This window comes from Salvelinus alpinus, chromosome 12, assembly GCF_045679555.1.
Source record: "Salvelinus alpinus chromosome 12, SLU_Salpinus.1, whole genome shotgun sequence".
Lineage (NCBI taxonomy): Eukaryota > Metazoa > Chordata > Actinopteri > Salmoniformes > Salmonidae > Salvelinus > Salvelinus alpinus.
The window spans coordinates 23210648-23233280 of record NC_092097.1 but is presented as its reverse complement, the minus strand read 5'-3'; the positions used below and the strand labels follow the sequence as shown (position 1 = coordinate 23233280).

The 22633-nt window shown below is 40.3% G+C and overlaps 2 protein-coding genes and 2 pseudogenes across 2 annotated transcripts; 1 reads left to right on the top strand and 3 right to left on the bottom strand.

The window, feature by feature from the left end:
* LOC139535261 (transcription factor HES-5-like) lies at positions 1–593 on the top strand. The gene is made up of 2 exons (XM_071334587.1): positions 1–51; positions 171–593. Exons 1-2 carry the CDS (start codon positions 1–3, stop codon positions 591–593), a joined length of 474 nt encoding a protein of 157 aa, XP_071190688.1.
* Positions 594–2539: 1946 nt separating this feature from the next.
* Positions 2540–3043, bottom strand: LOC139535707 (transcription factor HES-5-like; annotated as a pseudogene).
* A 4263-nt stretch (positions 3044–7306) lies between these two features.
* Positions 7307–8670, bottom strand: LOC139535706 (transcription factor HES-5-like; annotated as a pseudogene).
* A 7690-nt stretch (positions 8671–16360) lies between these two features.
* Positions 16361–17712, bottom strand: LOC139535230 (transcription factor HES-5-like). The gene is made up of 2 exons (XM_071334568.1): positions 17568–17712; positions 16361–17458 (listed from the first exon to the last, which is right to left on the bottom strand). Exons 1-2 carry the CDS (start codon positions 17628–17630, stop codon positions 17237–17239), a joined length of 285 nt encoding a protein of 94 aa, XP_071190669.1. The 5' UTR covers positions 17631–17712; the 3' UTR covers positions 16361–17236.
* Positions 17713–22633: the final 4921 nt, after the last annotated feature.

Below are 22633 nucleotides of genomic sequence, written 5' to 3'. Positions count from 1 at the left end.
ATGGCTCCTTTTGCTGAAAGCAATAGGCTTACTTGTTCATCCAGTAATAAGGTAAGTAGCCGAATGCTCGGCATTTGACAAGCACAGCACCATTTTATTTTCATATTTTTAGTTTCAGTTTAATTATCACGAACAATAGTCTAATATTTTTTTCTTTATCCTTCCTCTAGTTACAGAAGCTCGTTGTGGAGAAAATTCGGAGAGACCGCATGAACAGCAGCATTGAGCAACTGAGAACACTTCTCCACAGAGGACAGATGTGTGGCCAGCAGCAGCAGCGCTTATCCAAACTGGAGAAAGCGGATATTTTGGAGTTGGCGGTGAGTTTCCTACAGAGGGAGACCAATGCGGGCGTTTCGCCCACCTACTCCCAGGGCTGCTCCCAGTGTCTGCAGGAGACCCTCCGCCACCTGCCCCTTCACGAGCCTCTGCAGGCTGCAGAACAACAGGAGATCAAACGCCTTTACGTGCTTCAGAAAACAGCCTTGTCCAGGAGCATGTCAAGTGAACAGCACGCGCGGTCTGCAGCCAAGCGGTCAACATCAAGGTCATCATCACGGCGTTCCCAAGGCTCTCTGTGGAGGCCATGGTAATAGCCTACTGACAACGATCACTGCATCACAAGACTAGGGAAGCGTACCTGAACATTTTGGATCATATTTGCTCCTCTCAACCCAACAACCAATGCTGTCGTTGATTTGTCTTATTTTCAGTATGGGCTTTTTATTGTCAGTTGTTCAACATTTGCACATATCTTATTTTGATGTACCCAGAAATTGTCTACAGTGTATGACGAACACTGCTGCAAAGCAGTTGTATTATTATAGGGAGTAAGCTTCTCAAATAATTTTGCCTTTTGTAAAGGCGTTATACTCTGTTTTGTTGTATGATGTTACTTATCTTTTCAAGTTCAGCAATGATTATTTTCACATCATGTTGTAATTGATACCACTTCATGTTGTAATTGATACCACACCATGTTGTAATTGATACCACTTCATGTTGTAATTGATTCCACATCATGTTGTAATTGATACCACTTCATGTTGTAATTGATACCACTTCATGTTGTAATTGAAACCACTTATTAAACATTCCTGATTATTTTCTACTAATTCTATTGGTTCTGTCTTGTATCTATTTCCCTCTTATCACACTGACTCATGGTGCATTGAGCCAATTGTGGAACGACTTCCAACATATTTATCTAAGTAGGCTAACATTTATCAGTCTTAGCTAGCAATGGCATTAGTAACTTAGTTTAGAAAGACTTTGCTTCGTGTGCTGCAATGTTCAGTGGCGGGCAATTCTAGTTCAGCACCATGGACAATTCAAGAGCTAATCGCACACCAGGGGGTGCTACCAGATAAGTATTTTCAAAATGTTCTAAACTTTTAGCTGTGGGCATTCACTTTTTGGGCTTAATCCGCACAATCTAAATGTGAAATTTAGCCCATTAATGTTCTTGAGTGAGGAGATTAGTAAATAATAAAGACAAGGAAAGAAGTGAAGAATCAATTAATTTGATTGCTTTTTTAGTTTATTAAAATTGACTCAACGTGAATAGACAAATAATAGTGATTTAACATCACAAACAGAACTTGGACAATTCTCCAAGACTTATGATACTCTAACAGAGTATAGGAAACACATTTACCGTCTTTATAAAAGACAACATCATTGTTTAAAATTAACAAGGGGTCTATGTGAGAGAATACACATTTATATGCAATATCTTCATTGCTGAAATTATCTGAATAACATTCACATCAAGCAAATTCTATAATTTTGATCTGACACAGATATATTACCCAGTTTAGGTAAAGTCTAATCATGGAGGAAGTTGAACAGACTGGTACATATTCAATAACTTTTCAATATTACCTTATCACTACAAAATTTAGTGGTAACATATAGACAATCACAAACAGATATAAAACCTATTTTGGGTTAAACATCCTCATGGAGGACCATTCAAGTTATTGTTGATCATGAATTTAAACATAATCAACATAATCAACACGTTTCATAAAACATAAATGGTTATTATTTCAATTAACACTTCTAAAATGGAGTGTCCATCGACTGGATCATTTTCATAGAAAAAAAATAAAAAGAGGTTCTCAGTCACAACAAGACTTTTAAAACCTCCTGCATAAGAAGAAGATGAGGAATATATATTCCTATTCTCATTACTGTCCACAACATTAATCTTAGACCAACATGGTCCATTTTGTTTGTTTGAGTGGAGCTCCGGTCTGTAGGACTTTACCAGGGCCTCCAGAGGCCACGGTTGACTGGACTCTGCTCTTTGCTTACGCTGTGCTGGGGTGGGGGACTCAGCTGAGACAGGTCACTCTCCCTTCTGTTCTTATCAGAGGATGGCTGAAGTATCTGGAAGTGGCTCAGCAGTCTTCTCTGGAATGTGTCTTCACCTCATCCTTGGACAGGAAGTGCACAATCTCTTGGACACACTTGGAGCAGTGGAGGCTGCTGAGGGGAGGACGGCTCATAATAATGGCTGGAACGGCGCTAATTGAACTGCATCAAACACATAGAAACCATGAGTTTGATACCATTCCACCTATTCCGCTCCAGCCATTACCACAAGCCCGTCCTCCCCAATTAAGGTGCCACCAACTTCCTGTGACCTGGAGTAACCCTGGTGCTTAACATGAGGAGGAGCTCACTGGCTGGTACTGTTGCTGTTGTCTCAGGAAGAAAACTGTCATCTCCAGTATGTCTGCTTTCTCCAGCTTGGAGTCAGACTGCTGGTTGAGGATCTCTGGACCCAGGAGAGACTTGAGCTGCTCAATGCTGCTGTTGATACGATCTCTGTGTAACTTCTCCACTGTCTTTCTGTCTTTCTTAGCTGCAAGAAGAGGATAATAATGAATAACCTTATTCTGAAATATGACATTATTGAAACAAATAAACCATTACAATTGATTTAATTTCCTTGAATTTAAATCTTCAATTTACCTTATCGGTCAGAGTCAGGTGCTCCTTAATCGATCATGGCTGAAGTGATTGTAGGTGCCATGGCTGGATCTCTGTGCTGGATCTCTGTGCTGTAGAGGTCTCCGTGTAGAAAGTTAATCTGATTTCTACTGGCTTCATCTCTCCTATATATAGTCCCAAATCTGCATATGAAAGTGTGTGTCTTGGGCTTGTTGGAGTTTCTCACAGTCCGTAGCCAATGGGTGAGCTTGGGAGGACAATAAGGAATGTGGAGCTGCCACATGCTCAGTGTTCTTATTGCTGGGGTACAATGGTCACGTCTCAGGGGAACAGGTGGAGGGGTGATGGAGAGTAACTCACAGAGCGCTGTGTGACTCTGGGAAAGTGGTGACCCCCAGATCTGCTGCCTGATGTTGGGATCAATGACACTGACGGAACACACGCTCATCATCACAATTTACACAGATCCTCTACATTAAAACTCTTGGTGCTACACAGGTCCTTTTGATTGTTGGGTTTGTTGTTGACTACCATTATTTTTTATACAGTACAGGTTCAGTCACATTTAAGCACTAGAAGATGGGTTTGACCTCTTTGATTCTGCTGTTATGAATGTGTTGTGCTCTCCTAGAGTTTAATTTCAAGGTAGGGCTGCTAATAAGATCCTGTTTGGATCACTGTTGACTGGCTGATGATGGTTATTTATTGTACTCTCTTAGGCTCCTTCTCTAAATTTGCTTCATTCCTTTTAGAAATGTGTGTCAAATACAAAACCTCCCAATTATTGCACTCAGTATGATCAATATGACATGAAATGAGTAACAAACTATAAAAAACGTGCACATTTAAGTGGAGCCTAATTGATGAGTATTGAAGTGATTGATTATTGATGTTCTTCTTGAGGAGAAAGAGTTTTGTATCTACACACCTTCACTACTTCTGTATTCAGAGAATGGAGGGAATTCTCCTTCAGTGTTGAGAGTTCAGAGGTAGCAGATGTGTCCTCTGTCTTGGGGCTATTGGTTAGTGTGAGTAGAGAGCGGATCTGAGTTTCCCACACTGAGTCCTGTGTGCTGTGATGAATGTACTACTAAAGCTGCTCAGTGGACTAGTAGTGACGGCCATTGGCTCTGTGTTGTCTATAGAAAGAGCCTGACATCACCGACCATCTGGATTCTGGAGGGAAAAACCAGGACTGGCTGATTCAGGTCCTGAACTCACAAGATTCTGATACACTGTTATAGAAACATCATTAAAATAATTATACGGAAAATAGGAATATAATGCATAATACAAATGGCATTGAAAGTTATCATAATTTATTTGTGGCTTATCTCTCATATTGAAACATAACCAGACACATATCCATATAATAATTGAGAAAGAAGCATTTTCTACTCATGTATAGTTGCAGAGAACATGCTTACATAATATTTTTTATTTATTAATTGCATAAGCAAGAGTAATAAATAACCCCAAATACACCCTCCCACCCATTCTATCCACTGAACATTACAAGTGTGCCTATTCCCCATTGAGACTCACAGGTGGTATTGATGAGTCTAAACTGAAACTCTGCTCTTCAGAGCTTTCCCACACTCTGCCCATTGAAAGAGCTTTTCCTAAACAATTGAAGTGTGTCTTGTTATATGCTAATTAATCTCTACACAGGCAGTTCCCATAAAGCCACTGCAGGTAAAGCCCATTACTGAAATATTTTTCTTTTAAAAACGGATAAAGTTACACTGTTACAGATAATCAATGCAAACCTGTGTGTTTGTGTACACAAACAGATAGTGTGTTTTAACTATACCCAACATACAAACAGTATATAGTGCATTCGGAAAGTATTCAGACCTCTTGACTTTTTTTACATTTTGTTTCGTTACAGCCTTATTCTAAAATTGATTAAATTGTTTATTTTCCTCATCAATATACACACGATACACACCATAATTACAAACAAAAACACATTTTTATAATTTGTGCAAATGTCTATTTTTTTTTCTTCAGAAATATCACATTTACATAAGCGTTCAGACCATTTACTAGGTACATTTTTAAGCACCTTTGGCAGCGATTACAGCAATGAGTCTTCTTGGGTGTGACGCTGTAAGCTTGGCACACCAGTATTTGGGGAATTTCTCCCATTCTTCTCTGCAGATCCTCTCAAGCTCTGTCAGGTTGGATGGGGAGCGTTGCTGCGAAACTATTTTCAGGTCTCTCCAGAGATGTTCGATCGGGTTCAAGTCCGGGCTCTGGCTGGGCCACTAAAGGACATTCAGCGACTTGTGCCGAAGCCACTCCTGCGTTGTCTTGGCTGTGTGCTAATGTTTGTTGTCATGTTGGAAGGTGAACCTTTGTCCCAGTTTGAGCGATCTGGAGCAGGTTTTCATCAAGGATCTCTCTGTACTTTGCTCCATTCATCTTTCCCTCGATCCTGACTAGTCTTCTTGTCCCTGCCGCTGAAAAACATCCCCACAGCATGATGCTGCCACCACCATGCTTCACCTTAGCTTAGGGATGGTGCCCGGTTTCCTCCAGACGTGACACATTGGCATTCAGGCCAAAGAGTTCAACCTTGGTTTCATCAGACCAGAGAATCTTGTTTCTCATGGTCTGAGAGTCTTTAGGTGCCTCTTAGCAAACTCCAAGTGGGCTGTCATGTGCCTTTTACTGAGGAGTGGCTTCCGTCTGGTCACTTTACCATAAAGGCCTGATTGGTGGAGTGCTGCAGAGATTGTTGTCCTTCTGGAAGGTTCTTCCATCTCCACAGAGGAACTCTGGAACTCTGTCAGAGTGACCATTGGGTTCTTGGTCACTTCCCTGACCAAGGCCCTTCTTCCCCGATTGCTCAGTTTGGCCGGGTGGCCAGCTCTAGGAAGAGCCTTCTTCCAAACTTCTTCCATTTAAGAATGATGGAGGCCACTGTGCTCTTGGGGACCTTCAATGCTGCAGCCATTTTTTGATACCCTTTCTCAGATCTGTGCCTCAAAACAATTCTGTCCCGGAGCTCTACGGACAATTCCTTCGACCTCATGGCTAGGTTTTTGCTCTGACATGCACTGTCAACTGTGGGAACTTATAAGGACAGGGGTGTGCCTTTCCAAATCATGTCCAATCTATTGAATTTACCACAGGTAGACTCCAATCAAGTTGTGGAAACATCTCAAGGATGATCAATGGAAACAGGATGCACCTGAGCTCAATTTCAAGTATCATAGCAAAGAGTCTGAATACTTATTTAAATAAGCTTTTTCTGTTTTTAAGGTTTTATAAATTAGCAAACATTTCTGAAAACCTGTTTTCGCTTTGTCATTATGGGGTATTGTGTGTAGATTGATGAGGAAAAAAATTATTTTATCAATTTTAGAGTATGGCTGTAACGTAACAACATGTGGAAAAAGGGAAGGGGTCTGAATACTTTCAGAATGCACTGTAAATACTGGACTAATTGCATTGATCTTGAAGAAGAAGAAGTACTGCCCATGTGGCGCAAAAAAGCGAATTATCAAAATATGATGTCTTTAACCTTTATTTTGATAATGTATATATTTTATCAGTTTTCTTCCTGCAAGACACAAAATACAGAACATTTTATAGGCTCATTAGCAATAGATCCATAGATTTCCCCATTGAGACTAGACCCCCGCTCTAATTTGACAGTCCAGGTTAGAGGTCTGAATCTATTGCCCCAAAGGGGCTCTGTGAGTGAGTTTTCCTGGGTTTCCCACACTCTCTCCGTTCACTGCTTTCAATGGAGGAACAATAGAAGTGTGTCTTATTACACATCACATTATGCAGCCCTGCAGCCGTACATTTTTAAACCACTAAGATGACAGCAGAAGTTTTCTTCCAACACCTGGAATCACTGATAAACTAACTAAATTCTATTGCAATACATTCTGATATACTAAAAATAAATGTATGTAAAACAGGTGTTTCAGTAAAAACATCACAGCCATGCTTCTGGGAACTCATATTATCAATTATCTCTTTCAAACTACATTACACTTTAGTGATATTATATGTCAAATAAACAGCCTGAATCTTTCATTCGTATTTTCGGACTATATCAAACCAATTCATGTGAAGTTACAATGTGTGACTACAAAAATATTTATCGTACTCTGAAGATTTTGAACAAAGCACAAAGAGGTGAACGATATATATATTTAGTGTGTTATTCTTTCAAGATAATTCTGTAGAATTTAAACTCATAGTAGGCTTTGTTTGATTCAGATCCATATGGTCTAGCTAGTAGCTCTATGTGGAATTTGATAAATCAGTAATATAACTGTGACGGAAGGTTGTCAAGAGAAGAATAGAGTAACAAACAACAAGATTTAATTTCATGATTTGTGTATTTATTGAGTAGCTCAATCAGTCTCATCATTGAAAACCTTAATTTAAGGTAAATATTTCAAGAGAAATAAAGTGATTAAACATTACAACAAGAATTTGGATAAATCTCCAAGACATAAGATACTCTAACAGAGTATAGGATACACAGTTAATGTCTTTTGAAAATAAACAACAGGTCTTACAATGAGAGAGAACCGTTTTGTCAGTGATGCTCTAGCTTAGGTTGATCAATATCAAACAGATAACTGATACATGCTTCACAGAAGATGCTCAATATAACGTCAACATGACCATATCACTACACAAATGTATTGGTAACAAAAAAACTAACAGTTGTTTTCTCTTATACGTTTTGACCTTTAAACAGATGAGTCATAGACAATCACAAAAAAATTGATGTAATAACTACACATTGTGGGTCAAAAGTCCTTATGAAAGATCATTCAGGTTATTGTTGATCTTGAATGAACACACGATCAACATAACTAACACGTTTCACAAAACATAAAGGTTATGATTTCAGAAATGCGGTTAAACTGAAATGAAAAGTCTCAATCACAGAAGACTTGTAAAAACTCCTACATAAACAGAAGATAAAGAAGATCTATTCTCATCCATGACATTAACGTTAGACCAACATGGTCCATCAAGTTTGTCTGAGTGCAGCTTCTTCAGGACTCTACCAGGGCCTCCAGAGGGCGCTGTTGACTGGACTCTTCTCTTTACCGATGCTGTGCTGGACCGGTGAGCTCAGCTGAGGCAGGTCACTCTCCCTCCTGTTCTTATCAAAGGATGGCTGGAGGCTCTGGAAGTGGCTCAGCAGTCTTCTCTGGGATGTGTCTTCACCTCATCCTTGGACAGGAAGTGCACAATCTCTTGGACACACCTGGAGTAACCCTGATTGACAGGTGCTTAGCATGAGGATGAGCTCACTGGCTGGTACTGTTGCTGTCGTCTCAGGAAGCAAACTGTCATCGCCAATATGCCTGCTTTCTCCAGCTTGGAGTCAGGCTGATTGTTGAGGATCTCTGGACCCAGGAGAGACTTGAGCTGCTCAAGGCTGTTGTTGATACGATCTCTGAATAACTTTTCCACCACTGGCTTTCTTATCTGCAAGAAGAGAAGAGGAGAGTCATTAATAACCTTATTCTGATATGGCATTATTGAAACAAATAAACCAGCAATCAAAGTAAATAAATGTCCTTGAATTTGAATCTTCAATTTACCTTGTTGGTCAGAGTCAGGTGCTCCTTAGAGTAGATCATTGCTGAAGTGATTGTAGGTGCCATGGCTGGATCTCTGTGCTGTAGAGGTCTCTGTGTAGAAAGTGAATCATGATTTCTACTGGCTTCATCTCTCCTATATATAGTCCCAAATCTGCATATGAAAGTGTGTGTCTTGTGCTTGTTGGAGTTTCTCACAGTCCGTAGCCAATGGGTGAGCTTGGGAGGACAATAAGGAATGTGGAGCTGCCACATGCTCAGTGTTCTTATTGCTGGGGGACAATGGTCACGTCTCAGGGGAACAGGTGGAGGAGTGGTGGGTGATGGAGAGTAACTCACAGAGCGCTGTGTGACTCTGGGAAAATGGTGACTCCCAGATCTGCTGCCTGATGTTGGGATCAATGACACTGACAGTGAGATTACATGTGAGATTGACGCAGAGCCTCTACATTAAAACTCTTGGTGTTACCCAAACCCTTTAGATTGTTGCATTTTGAAGGACAGTCTGCTATTTCCTTGATACCGTGCAGTTTGGTCACATTTAAGCACTTTAAATAATTTTAAGCTCTGTTAATCTGATATGATGAATAACTTGAATTGTTTCACTATATTTATAAACAGTATATCCATTTGGTAATTCCTTGTGATTTCAGAATGTAACTTTTTTTAATCCAGAAAAATAGAACAATTAGACAATAATAGGGCAAAGTAGGATGTCATGTGTTTTGCATGGAATGCTTTCCCTGTTTTGGGAGTCCAGATGCAGCAGATTGTGTCCTCTGTCTTGAGAGAGCTAGTTGAGTTTCCCACACTGAGTCCTGTGTGCTGTGATCAATGCACTACAAAAGCGGCTCAGTGAACCATTAGTGACGGCAATTAGGTCTGTGTTGTACTATAGACAGAACTTGACTTCACAGACAATCTGGATTGTCTACACTGGCTGATTCAATGCCTAAACTCACAATACACACTTTTAGAAAGGGATTGTTAGCCAATCAAAAGAGCACATGATTGTGTCTACTGTTGAACTAAAAGCTTACATTTTTTAATTTTTACTCTTTGTTTAATGCCAAAATATTTTAAATTCCCTTGGGATTTGTGAGTGCTTTACTTCTGTCTACACAAATAAGTGGGCTACACAAATTTACTAATAAAGATTGTTAATCATAGAGATAGAAAAACTGAAAATGCCTTTCATAACTTTGGTAAACCTGAGATTCCTTTATTTAATCTTTCTTTTATTACCCTCATAAAGTGTGCCTTTTCCCCGTTGAGACTCACAGGTGCTGGTGGGACTGACAAAACTAAACTATGACTCTGCTTTCCAGAGCTTTCCCACACTCTGCCTATTGAGAGCTACTAAACAACAGAAGTGTGCCTTGTTAAATGTTAATGAATCTCTACACAAGCAGTTCATTAAAAGCCCCCTTTTTTTCAATTTTCGCCTAAATGACATACCCAAATCTAACTGCCTGTAGCTCAGGCCCTGAAGCAAGGATATGCATATTCTTGGTACCATTTGAAAGGAAACACTTTGAAGTTTGTGGAAATGTGAATTGAATGTAGGAGAATATAACATAATAGATCTGGTAGAAGAAAATACAAAGAAAAAAACAACTTGCCTTTTTCTACCACCATCTTTGAAATGCAAGAGAAAGGCCATAGTTATTGCCATCACTCTGGTTGTAATTCCGATAGTGTCCCCAAGATAGCAGCAGTGTATGTACAAAGTTTCAGATGGATAACTTGAAAAATTAGTGAACAACAAGCCTTTAAGTGTGAAGTCTCCAGGTACATTTGGGCAAATCGTGAAGAAGACATTCACATTTTAATTCAATTCTTTTGCAAGAATATCGTCAAATCTGTATACTTGGACTTTGATTTAGCTTTCCAAGTATTAGTAGCCATATTATAAGTTCCACATTTGCAAAACAACCATTTTTCATAACTTCATAACTCTGAATATCCTTATAATGTTTGTCCAAAATGAAAAGGCATACTGTCGTACAAGGTTAGTAGCTACATTTTACAACATATACATGGTTCCCGAATACTCCCGTAAAGCCCAGCTCATTGGCTATCTAGCTAGCTTTGTTTGACCCCGATTAATGCTTATTGGACAAGGATACAGTCGATCAAGTGATGGCCGCCCGGCGTGCCATTAAGGCGTCGCTCTCTGACCAAATATGGTGTCCTATAGGATATACTATACCCCTAATGAAATAGTGAAGTCTTGTTACCTTCTAGGATCTCTGAGGAATACATACGAACATGATTTGACTCGTTGAATTATGCCGTAAAAAATGGCAGCAGTTTTACGGGCGCCCAACCAATTGTGCTATTATGTGGGGGTTTTTGCGTTATTTGTAACTTATTTTGTACATAATGTTTCTACAACCGTATCTTATGGCAAAAAAGAGCTTCTGGATATCAGGACAGCGATCACTCACCTCGGAATAGACAAAGATTTTTTCTACAACAAGGAGGACGCAGAGGACATTCTACCAACGGGACATCAAAAACTGTAATATCCTATGTTTCACGGAATCGTGGCTGAATGACGACGTGGATATTCAGCTGGCGGGATATACGCTGCACCGGCAAGATAGAACAGCACACTCCGTGTGTAAGAGGAGGGAGGGGGGGGGCGCTCTGTGCATATTTGTAAACAGTTAACAGTTGGTGCACGAAATCTAAGGAAGTCTCTAGATTTTGCTCGCCTGAAGTAGAGTATATTGTGATAAATTGCAGGCCACTACTTGCCTAGAGAGTTTTCAGCTATACTTTTCGTGGCTGTTTATTTACAACCACAGAAATGCTGGCACTAAGACCGCACTCAGTCAGCTGTATAAGGAAATAAGCAAACAGGAAACCACTCACCCAGAGGTGGCACTCCTAGTGGCCGGAGACTTTAATGCAGGGAAACTGAAATCAGTTCTACCAAATTTCTATCAACATGTTAAATGTGCAACCAGAGGGACATTTTTTTCTAGATCACCTGTACTCCACACACAGAGACGCGTACAAAGCTCTCACTCGCCCTCCATTTGGTAAATACGACCCCAACTCTATCCTCCTGATTCCTGCTGACAAGCAAAAATTAAAGCAGGAAGCACCAGTGACTCAGTCTATAAAAAGGTGGTCAGATGAAGCAGATGCTAAACTACAGGACTGTTTTGCTATCACAGACAGGAATATGTTCCGGTATTCTTCCGATTGCATTGAGGGCTACACCACATCAGTCACTGGCTTTATCAATAAGTGCATCGATGACGTCGTCCCCACAGTGACTGTGCGTACATACGCCAACCAGGAGCCATGCATGGATTACAGGCAACATCCGCACTGAGCTAAAGGGTAGAGCTGCCACTTTCAAGGTGCGGGACTCTAACCCGGAAGCTTACAAGAAATCCTGCTATGCCCTGCGACGAACCATCAAACAGGCAAAGCGTCAGTACAGGGCTAAGATTGAATCATACTACACCGGCTCCGACGCTCGTCTTATGTGGCATGGCTTGCAAACTATTACAGACTACAAAAGGAAGCACAGCTGCGAGCTGCCCAGTGACACGAGCCTACCAGACGAGCTAAATCACTTCTATGCTCGCTTCGAGGCAAGCAACACTGAGGCATGCATGAGAGCATCAGCTGTTCCGGACGACTGTGTGATCACGCTCTCCGTAGCCAACGTGAGTAAGACCTTAAAACAGGTCAACATACACAAGGCTGCGGGGCCAGACGGATTACCAGGACGTGTGCTCCGGGCATGTGCTGACCAACTGGCAGGTGTCTTCACTGACATTTTCAACATGTCCCTGATTGAGTCTGTAATACCAACATGTTTCAAGCAGACCACCATAGTCCCTGTGCCCAAGAACACAACCTGCCTAAATCACTACAGACCCGTAGCACTCACGTCCGTAGCCATGAAGTGCTTTGAAAGGTTGGTAATGGCTCACATCAACACCATTATCTCAGAAACCCTAGACCCACTCCAATTTGCATACTGCCCAAACAGATCCACAGATGATGCAATCTCTATTGCACTCCACACTGCCCTTTCCCACCTGGACAAAAGGAACTCCTATGTGAGAATGCTATTCATTGACTACAGCTCAGCGTTCAACACCATAGTACCCTCAAAGCTCATCACTAAGCTAAGGATCCTGGGACTAAACACCTCCCTCTGCAACTGGATCCTGGACCTCCTGACGGGCCGCCCCCAGGTGGTGAGGGTAGGTAGCAACACATCTGCCACGCTGATCCTCAACACTGGAGCTCCCCAGGGGTGCGTGCTCAGGCCACTCCTGTACTCCCTGTTCACCCACGACTGCATGGCCAGACAGCCATGAAGAGGGCACGACAAAGCCTATTCCCCCTCAGGAAACTAAAAAGATTTGGCATGGGTCCTGAGATCCTCAAAAGGTTCTACAGCTGCAACATCGAGAGCATCCTGACTGGTTGCATCACTGCCTGGTACGGCAATTGCTCGGCCTCTGACCGCAAGGCACTACAGAGGGCAGTGCGTACTGCCCAGCTGGGGCTAAGCTGCCTGCCATCTAGGACCTCTACACCAGGCAGTGTCAGAGGAAGGCCCTAAAAATTGTCAAAGACCCCAGCCACCCCAGTCATAGACTGTTCTCTCTACTACCGGAGTGCCAAGTCTAGGACAAAAAGGTTCTCAACATTTTTTTACCCCCAAGCCATAAGACTCCTGAACAGGTAATCAAATGGCTATCCGGACTATTTGCATTGTGTGCCCCCCCAACCCAACCCCTCTTTTTACGCTGCTGCTACTCTCTGTTTATCATATATGCATAGTCACTTTAACTATACATTCATGTACATACTACCTTGTTTGGGCCGACCAACCAGTGCTCCCGCACATTGGCTAACCGGGCTATCTGCATTGTGCCCCACCACCCACCACCTGCCAACCCCTCTTTTACACTACTGCTACTCTCTGTTCATCATATATGCATAGTCACTTTAACCATATCTACATGTACATACTACCTCAATCAGCCTAACTAACCAGTGTCTGTATGTAGCCTCGCTACTTTTATAGCCTCACTACTGTATATAGCCTTTTTACTGTTGTTTTATTTCTTTACTTACCTATTGTTCACCTAACACCTTTTTTGCACTATTGGTTAGAGCCTGTAAGTAAGTACTGTAAGGTCTACATCTGTTGTATTCGGCACACGTGACAGATAAACTTTGATTTGATTTGATTCTTCTTATTGATGTCCTTTAGTAGTGGTTTCTTTGCTGCAATTCGACCATGAAGCCCTGATTCACGCAGTCTCCTCTGAACAGTTGATGTTGAGATGGGTCTGTTACTTGAACTCTGTGAAGCATTTATTTGGGCTACAATTTCTGAGGCTACTTTTTTAGCCTCGCTACTGTATATAGCCTGTCTTTTTACTGTTGTTTTATTTCTTTACTTACCTATTGTTCACCTAATACCTTTTTTTGCCCTATTGGTTAGAGCCTGTAAGTAAGCATTTCACTGTAAGGTCTACACCTGTTGTATTCGGCGCACGTGACAAATAAACTTTGATTTGATTTAATTGGATTTGAAAACGTTTAGGGTGAGATTTTCACAGATTCCTTTCTTTGCAAATTGAACGAGTGAGTGGAAATACAAAATCGATCGTGCATGCTATATGGATCTTTTTAGGATATGATAAAGGATTTTATCTAACAAAACAACACTTCATGTTATCTCTGGGACCCTTTGGATGATGAATCAGAGAAAGATTTCAGAATGTAAGTACACATTTCACCTTCAGAGGTGAATTTATCAAACCTATCGCGAAGAAAAAAGTGTTTTGTTGTTAGGAGCTCTCCTCAAATAATAGAATGGCATTTTTTCCCCCAGTAATAGCTTAAGTAAATTGGACAGTGCAGTTATATTAACAAGAATTTAACCTTTCAGCCGATATAAGACACTTATATGTACCGACATTTGTTGTTTCTCTAAAATCTGCGATCTTGACATAATGCGCTGCATGATTCACAACTGTCCCGTTGACGGAACGCCGATCTTTAAGAAGTTTTAAGTCCCTGGTGGCAAAGCTCATTACTGAAATATTGTTCTTAAGAAACAGATAAAGACTCACTGTTACAGAGTATCAATTCAAGTTGTATGTGTGTTTGTGTACACAAACAAATTCCATATTTTCAACCATGCCCCACATATAAACCATTTAGAAAATGTGTTTAAATGCATTATGCCACTGGTTATGTAGATAGGCCTTATTGACCGCAAGGCACTACAGAGGGTAGTGCCTACGGCCCAGTACATCACTGGGGCCAAGCTTCCTGCCATCCAGGACCTCTATACCAGGTGTTGTCAGAGGAAGGCCCTAACAATTGTCAAAGACTCCAGCCACCCTAGTCATAGACTGTTCTCTCTGTTACCGCACAGCAAGCGGTACCGGAGCGCCAAGTCTAGGTCCAAGAGGCTTCTAAACAGCTTTTACACCTAAGCCGTAAGACTCCTAAACATCTAATCAAATGGCTAACCAGACTATTTGCATTGCCCCCCTCTTTTACGCTGCTGCTACTCTCTGTTATTATCTTTGCATAGTCACTTTAATAACTCTACATACATGTACATATTACCTCAATTACCTCCAATAACCGGTGCCCCCGCACATTGCCTCTGTACCGGTACCACTTTTATATAGCCTCGCTATTGTTATTTTACTGCTGCTCTTTAATTATTTGTTACTTTGTTTAGTTTTTTTGTGTGTATTTTTCTCAAAACTGCATTGTTGGTTAAGGGCTTGTAAGTAAATAAAATAAAATAAAATGTATTTATATTGCCCTTCTTACATCAGCTGATATCTCAAAGTGCTGTACAGAAACCCAGCCTAAAACCCCAAACAGCAAGCAATGCAGGTGTAGAAGCAAGTAAGCATTTCACTATAAGGTTGTATTTGTATTTAGCGTATATGACAATCCATTGACAGTCCAAGGTAGGGGGCTGAGTCTGTGAGTGAGTTTTCCTCAGTTTCCCACACTCTCTCCATTCACTACTTTCAATGGAGGAACAATAGAAGTGTGTCTTATTGCACATCACATTAGCTATTGAGTTTTGAGGGCACAGCTGCCCTAAACTTTTAGAGCACTAAGATGACAGTAGCAGTTTTGGTCCAACACCTGAAATTACTGATGACCAAACTAAACTCACTGAAATGGAATTGTTATACATTCTGATACACTGAAAATACATTTATGTAATATATGCGTGTCAGTAAAAGAAAATCACATTCATGCCTCCTGGGGAATATTTATGATTAATTATCTCTTTATAGTCACTTTCACATGCCAACTAAAACAATTCATGCAATGTCTTGTCATGTCTTTCATGGTTAAATAAAGGGAAAATTGTAATTATGTGTGGATAGAAATGTCTAACTTTTATCTTACGTGGTAGACTTAGAATGAAGCACCCAGAGAGGTACAAATTAATATGGATTCAGTGTTGCATTCTAATGAATTCAATATCCTTGTTTACAGTAATGGGTAATAGTAGGCTTTATTGTTTCTACATGTGGAATATCATGAATCAGTAATGTAACTGTGATGGAAGGTTGCCATCAAACCAAACAAGATTTAATTTAATGATTTGTGTATTTATTCAGATTGACTCAATGATTCATATCATTAAAGACCTTAATTTAAGGTAAATATTTAAATAGAAATAAAGTGATTAAACAACAAGAACTTGGACACCTCTCCAATACATAGGATATACAGTTACTGTCTTTATAAAATACAACATATTGTTCAAAATAAACAACAGGTTTTACAATGAGCGTGAAGTTTTCACCATCTGCAATGTGCACATTATTCAAATCATGTGAGCCACATTTTCACACAAAAAGTGTTCACACATAAAGTCTGATCTTAAAACAGATCAAATATCGCTAATCACAGATTGATGATAACAGGTACTGTATAATACCTAGTTTGGGTAAAAATGTGTCATGGAGGAACAGTGATACTGTAGCTCAAGTTGATCAATATCAAATAAATAACTGATACAGATAGCTGTTTGAGGGGTGGGCGCTGATTTATTTATTTTTCCTGCGCGACAGACAACTTTATCGGTCCGGTAATACAGGACTAGTATACATGTTTTTTTTTTACAGAAGATGTGCAATATAACATCAATATAACCATATCACTAAACAAATGTATTGGTAACAAAGCAAATATGTTTTTTTTCTCTTATACGTTCCCCTTAAAAAATATAAGGCATAAACATTCACAAACAGATTAGTGATATAACACCCATTTTGGGATAAAAGTCCTCATGGAGGGCCATTCAAGTTATTGTTGATCACTGTAATCAACACGTTTAAAAAATACTACAAAAATGTAGTGCTCATCAATTGGATCATTTCTTTCGAAAAACATTTCAACTTGTTCAGTACAACTGAATTTAAAAGTCTCAATCACAGCTATACTTTAAAAAATCTACATAAGCAGAAGATGAAGAAGAAGATATTTTCCTATTCGCATTACTCTCCATGACATTAATCTAAGACCAACATGGTCCATTGTGTTTGTCTGGGCTGGGGAGCTCATCTGAGGCAGGTCACTCTCCCTTCTGTTCTTAGTATCTGGAAGTGACTCAGCAGTCTTCTCTGGGACACAGAGAAGGAGTAACCCTAATTGGCTCGTGCTGAGCAGGATGAGGAGCTCACTGGCTGGTACTGTTGCTGTTGTTTCTGTCCTCTCAGGAAGCAAACTCTCCTTTTCAGGATGTCTGATTTCTCCAGCTTGGAGTCAGGCTGCTGGTTGAGGATCTCTGGACCCAGGAGAGACTTGAGCTGCTCAATGCTGCTGTTGATACAATCTCTGCGTAACTTCTCCACCACTGTCTTTCTTATCTGCAAGAAGAGAAGAGTCATTAATCACCTTATTAGGAAATATGGCATTATTGATACAAACAATCATTAAAATGTAATTAATTTCCATGAATTTGAATCTTCAATTTACTTTATTGGTCAGATTCAGGTGGTCCTTAGAGTATATCATTGCTGAAGTGATTGTAGGCTCCATGGCTTGATCTCTGTGTTGTAGAGGTCTCTGTGTAGAAAGTGAATCATGAATTCTATTGGCTTCATCTCTCCTATATATAGTCCCAAATCTGCCGATGAATGTCTGAGTCTTGCGCTCGTTGGAGTTTCTCTCAGTCTGTAGCCAATGGGTGAGCTTCGGAGGACAATAAGGAATGTTTCCCAGAAGCCCCTGGCAGCACACTTCCCTCCTCTGACCTTCACAGCACAGCTGGCTCACTGCACAAAGCTGAGTGTGCCCCAGTCACACGCCATCCTCTCTCTGGAGCTGGGAGCCACAGAGACACACGGCTTCCCACACTTCTGCATGCAGTCTGCTGAGCCCTGACACACAATATAAGTGTGTTTGCTATCACAAAGACCTACTGCCTGTTCCCATGCAGGGACACAGCATGGCTTACAGGGCAAACCTTCTGGTTCAGCTATAACTCACTTCAGAAAGACACTCTTTCAAAAACAAACAAATCAGTTTCAATTTGTACAAACACCAGTTTCCAAAACTTTTTTCCTTCAAAAAGCAAGCAAACAACCTTTTTGATATATTTTTATTTCAACGTATCATATAATTGTTCAAATCTGATATAATTGACACCTTAGGATATGGGAATAATTGATCCTATTTACGTGGTCAAAACTTGCGATGGCCAGTTTATAGTCCAATGTTTTGCTGATGGTGGCTATCAATCTAAAGACAGGTAATCCATGCATCTATGTGCTCATTACTGTCTTTATCATATTCCTACTATAAAATGGTCATATTATAAATAAAGACTTATGTTGTTGTGTTTTCTGTGATGCGTATATGTCACGCCCTGACCATAGTTTGCTTTGTATGTTTATATGCTTTGTTTGGTCAGGGTGTGATCTGAGTGGGCATTCTATGTTGTATGTCTAGTTTGTCTGTTTCTGTGTTTGGCCTGATATGGTTCTCAATCAGAGGCAGGTGTTAGTCGTTGTCTCTGATTGGGAACCATATTTAGGTAGCCTGTTTTGTCATTGTGGGTTGTGGGTGATTGTCTATGTGTAGTGTTTGTGTCAGCACAATTGTTCATTTGCTTCACAGTTGTCACTTTGTTGTTTTGTAGTGTTCAGTTTTTCCATTAAAATGACGAACACTTACCACGCTGCGTATTGGTCCGACATTTCTTACTGCTCAGATGAGGAGGACGAAGACAACCGTGACAGTATATGTGTTGCAATGAGCACGGAGACTTGTGATCCTAGCATATGTGCCATATTTTAATTCTGATGATTTTTGACATGGGAACTTGACATGGGAACGTGATTTTTCTGAGTACACATGGACAGAGACACGGACTAAAGTGGCCGACCTCTTTGCCGTATGGCATCAAGAACAACATCCCACCTGTCCTGTGTGGAATCCGCTATTATTCCCACTGACTCTTGTCCCACCATCCGAGCCCTCTGATTGGCTGCAGAGCGTATGACAGCGTAGGAGGAGGCACATAAATAAATAGAAAGTGGAGATGCAGAGTTCACTAACGAAGACTCTCTAAGCATCAGCTGACCCAAGACCAGCAGCAACACAGCACAGCAGAGGAGCTACCACAACACAAATGCTAGAGCAAAACCTACCAAGACCAACTTCTCTACTTTTTTGACGAGCTTCAAACTCAAGACCAATATCTAAAAATGCCAGCCTACATGGACATCGCTCTTCAGGACGACATGAACGTGAAAGATCAGCACATTAGGTAAGACCAGGTTAAATTACACTGAAATATTTTAATAAGATATTAAAATGAATAGAAACTGTGTGTGAGAGAGAATAGGTGTCCATGATTGTCTTGTGTTGTTTTTAGGTGTGAACTCTCTCTGTTTGAGAGGAAATGCAGCAGTGGTGTGGAGAAACTGAAGATAGTCATTGGAGGACACCTCCAGAACGGGATCCCTACATCTCCCATATCTCCTATTTTGGAGAAGACAGTGTCCCTTTTCACTCCGAAGAAGGCCTTGGTGTCACCCTCCGGCTATTCCAAATGTTCCAGGAACATGCTGTGCCTTTTTGTACCACTGTACCACTGCTTTCGAACAATGAATTGAGAGAGACGCATGGATGTGGAGGTTATAGGTCAGGGGTCACATACTGGGCTGAGACTAGGGTCTGAGACAAAATTATCACTGCACTGTGAGATACAAACCCGTGGAAAGGGCATGAACTGACCTTAAGGCAAGCAGAGCACAATATACTGTTTATGTGCAAATTCTGCTCAGATTATATGTGCCATTTCTACGTCTGTTCCCACCATGGTGATTGGTTGGTTGTCTTATTTGGACCAGACTGTCAGAGATAGGTCTGGAACCTATGCTTTTGTTTTACATGACATTTAAAGCTGCAGATTCATTTGAAATGAATTGTGTGCATTGATATAAGCAGAGTTGTACTGCTTCATTCTTTCTGTGAAATTATGAACCAAATACATTGTATCAAGGAGAAATAATGCCTTGATTCAAGTTGGAAAATAAATCCACACGTATACCTTTCTTTTTGTAAAGGAACAGTGCATTCTTGTGCATGATACATAAAGTAAATGTTTATTTTATTGTAAGAACCCAAAGGGGATTTATATTCTTGTTAATATTGTTGTTTATTTTTGTAAGCTAATAAAACTGCAAACAAAATTCACTATTTTTTCCTATTCCTCATATCTGGGATTTTTGTCTGAAAATTAATACTGAATTTTACTGGCTTCATTTACCATCCTACAGAAACTCAGGAGAAGGACATCTTCTGGTTATTTTAGCATACTTCCTCAAAATGTGTATACTGTAAAAAAGTCCAAAGCGTCACTATGGTTCTTCACATAAAGGACTTACCATTTCCCGCCAAGTGTGCACTTGCTCTCATGGATTTAAATGCATGGCACTGGTGATCCATCATATTTCTTACACTAGTTCATTCCTTTTAAATCCATGAGGTGGAGGGAAAGAGGAGAGAAGGGTAGACCGGGAATATGATTGTTGAGTCTTTTGACATGTCCTGTATTATGTGCATCAGTTAGGGCATTGCAGTAAACCACCTGTAGGAAAAGCCTATTTGGGCGTGACATTTCCATGACTAGATAACAGTAATTAGGAGTAATAACTAACATTAGTTACTAATTCATTACTAATTAATTATATTAATTACTACTACATTACATTATTCATTACAACTACTGACAAGCACATTGACAAGTAAATTAACACAGTAAAAACCTCTTAGATCTGAAGTCCCCTGTTTAGGGGACCAACGTGGTTCTGGGACCGGTTCCAACCTATATTTTCGCAAAGAAATCAACATTTTTGCTTATAAATGGATCATCTGTGGACACCGTAGACCGAAATGGCATGCATTGAGCGATAGCCCTGGTTCCCACATCGACACAGTAGTATATTTCTGAGCCTGCTTGACATAGGATGTAAAATCTTATAGGTAGTCATTTTATAATTGATTATACTAAATTTAGAAAGCGTATAAGTCATTTCAAGACTTATTCATTCAATTGTGTTGAATAGGAAATACGTCATATAAAATATTTCATATTTTCATACTTTGATCATATTTGTACTGTGTACTTGAGCATGTATCCTCAAATTGTGAATACACTTCAGCAATTTATAAAAAAATGTTTTTCCAGAAAGGTAAGATTTGAACCTTTCTTGGAGTATGCAGCATTACTATTGTTATTGTTTATTGCCCTCTCACAGTGGCGACCCCTCATTCAAGGCAGGTGTGGCCAATTATTATTATTATTATTGTTTTGTTGTTGTTGTTGTAGGGGTTAGTAATGAGGGTTGGTAATGTCCTCTAGTTGCGCCGTGATTGGCTCAGTGTTCTGTCACTCATGGGGACACTGTAAAATTTACAGAGAGAGCTTGAAAATTCAAGCCCATTGGGTGCTGACATAGAGTCACATTAGAAGTGCCCATCCAAGAAGGCCCAAGGTCATTGGCCACAGATAAAATGACTAATGACAAATGACAAATCTACGGTAGCTTTGATTGGACTGATCAGGTCAACGTCATACTTTCAAAATCTTAGCTAGCAATTTAGACAAGCAGTCATCATCGTGAATCACGTCAACAATCTACTGGCAAATCCTTTCCATCCTTGTAATATGAAGAGTAATTATAGATAAAATGTATCGGTGTTCATCGACCATTGGACATAAACATTACACAACAAGTTGGAAATCGCAAATTCACTAATAAGTGCGTTGGAAGGAATCAGTGGCTGACCGCAAGCGTTGCAAAGCAATCACTAGCCTCCTATTCAGTGGAGAGGGTGTGTGGTCCAAATCTGGGTTTAAGGGTCTCTTTTCCAAGCTTAAAAGGATAAACATTCAACACCATGGACCAGAAAAGGTTGAATACATTGGCCATGCTGTCAATCCAGCATGACTTCTGCCGCATTCAAAACAACTGGGAACTCGGAACTGGGAAATCTCAGACTTCAGTGAGTTCAAGACAACTCGGAACTCAGAAAAAAACGAGCACCGACTGGGAAAATGTGTTTTGAACGGTCATCCAACTCGGAATTCCAAATCGGTAACTGGGGTCCCTTTCTAGAGCTCTAAACTGAAGATCACTGACGTCATGATTTTACCTTGTTTTTTTTCGGAGGTCCCGTTTGTCATGAAAGCACTATAAATTCAGAGAATGCCAGAATTTAATGAATAAGTTTGATGCCCAAATTTTCCCAACGGGGACCGCCGTGCCACCTTCCTGTTCAAGTGATTACAGCACAACAAGGTGAGTCCAAAAATGTATTGTATCCTGCAGCATAAATGATGTAATATGCCAGGGAGAAATGTATACTGTAGCAAAAAAGAGACCATGTGTGTATGCGGCTTTATTAACTCAATGATTATTTTATTTTATTTTTTACATTGTTTGCAAATTGATATGTGACGTGCCAAAAATGTGGGGCTCAAAACAGGTGGGGCTTTCAATGGAGTGTAATTAATCAAACAAACATAAGAA

Bases quoted from the DNA above. Each gene is read 5' to 3' on its own strand.
- LOC139535230 (XM_071334568.1), bottom strand. From the start codon at position 17,630: ATGGAGCCTACAATCACTTCAGCAATGATATACTCTAAGGACCACCTG. The intron at 17,459-17,567 runs GTAAATTGAAGA...CTCTTCTTGCAG, and splicing joins ACCTGAATCTGACCAATAAA to ATAAGAAAGACAGTGGTGGA.
- LOC139535261 (XM_071334587.1), top strand. From the start codon at position 1: ATGGCTCCTTTTGCTGAAAGCAATAGGCTTACTTGTTCATCCAGTAAT. The intron at 52-170 runs GTAAGTAGCCGA...TCCTTCCTCTAG, and splicing joins CTTGTTCATCCAGTAATAAG to TTACAGAAGCTCGTTGTGGA.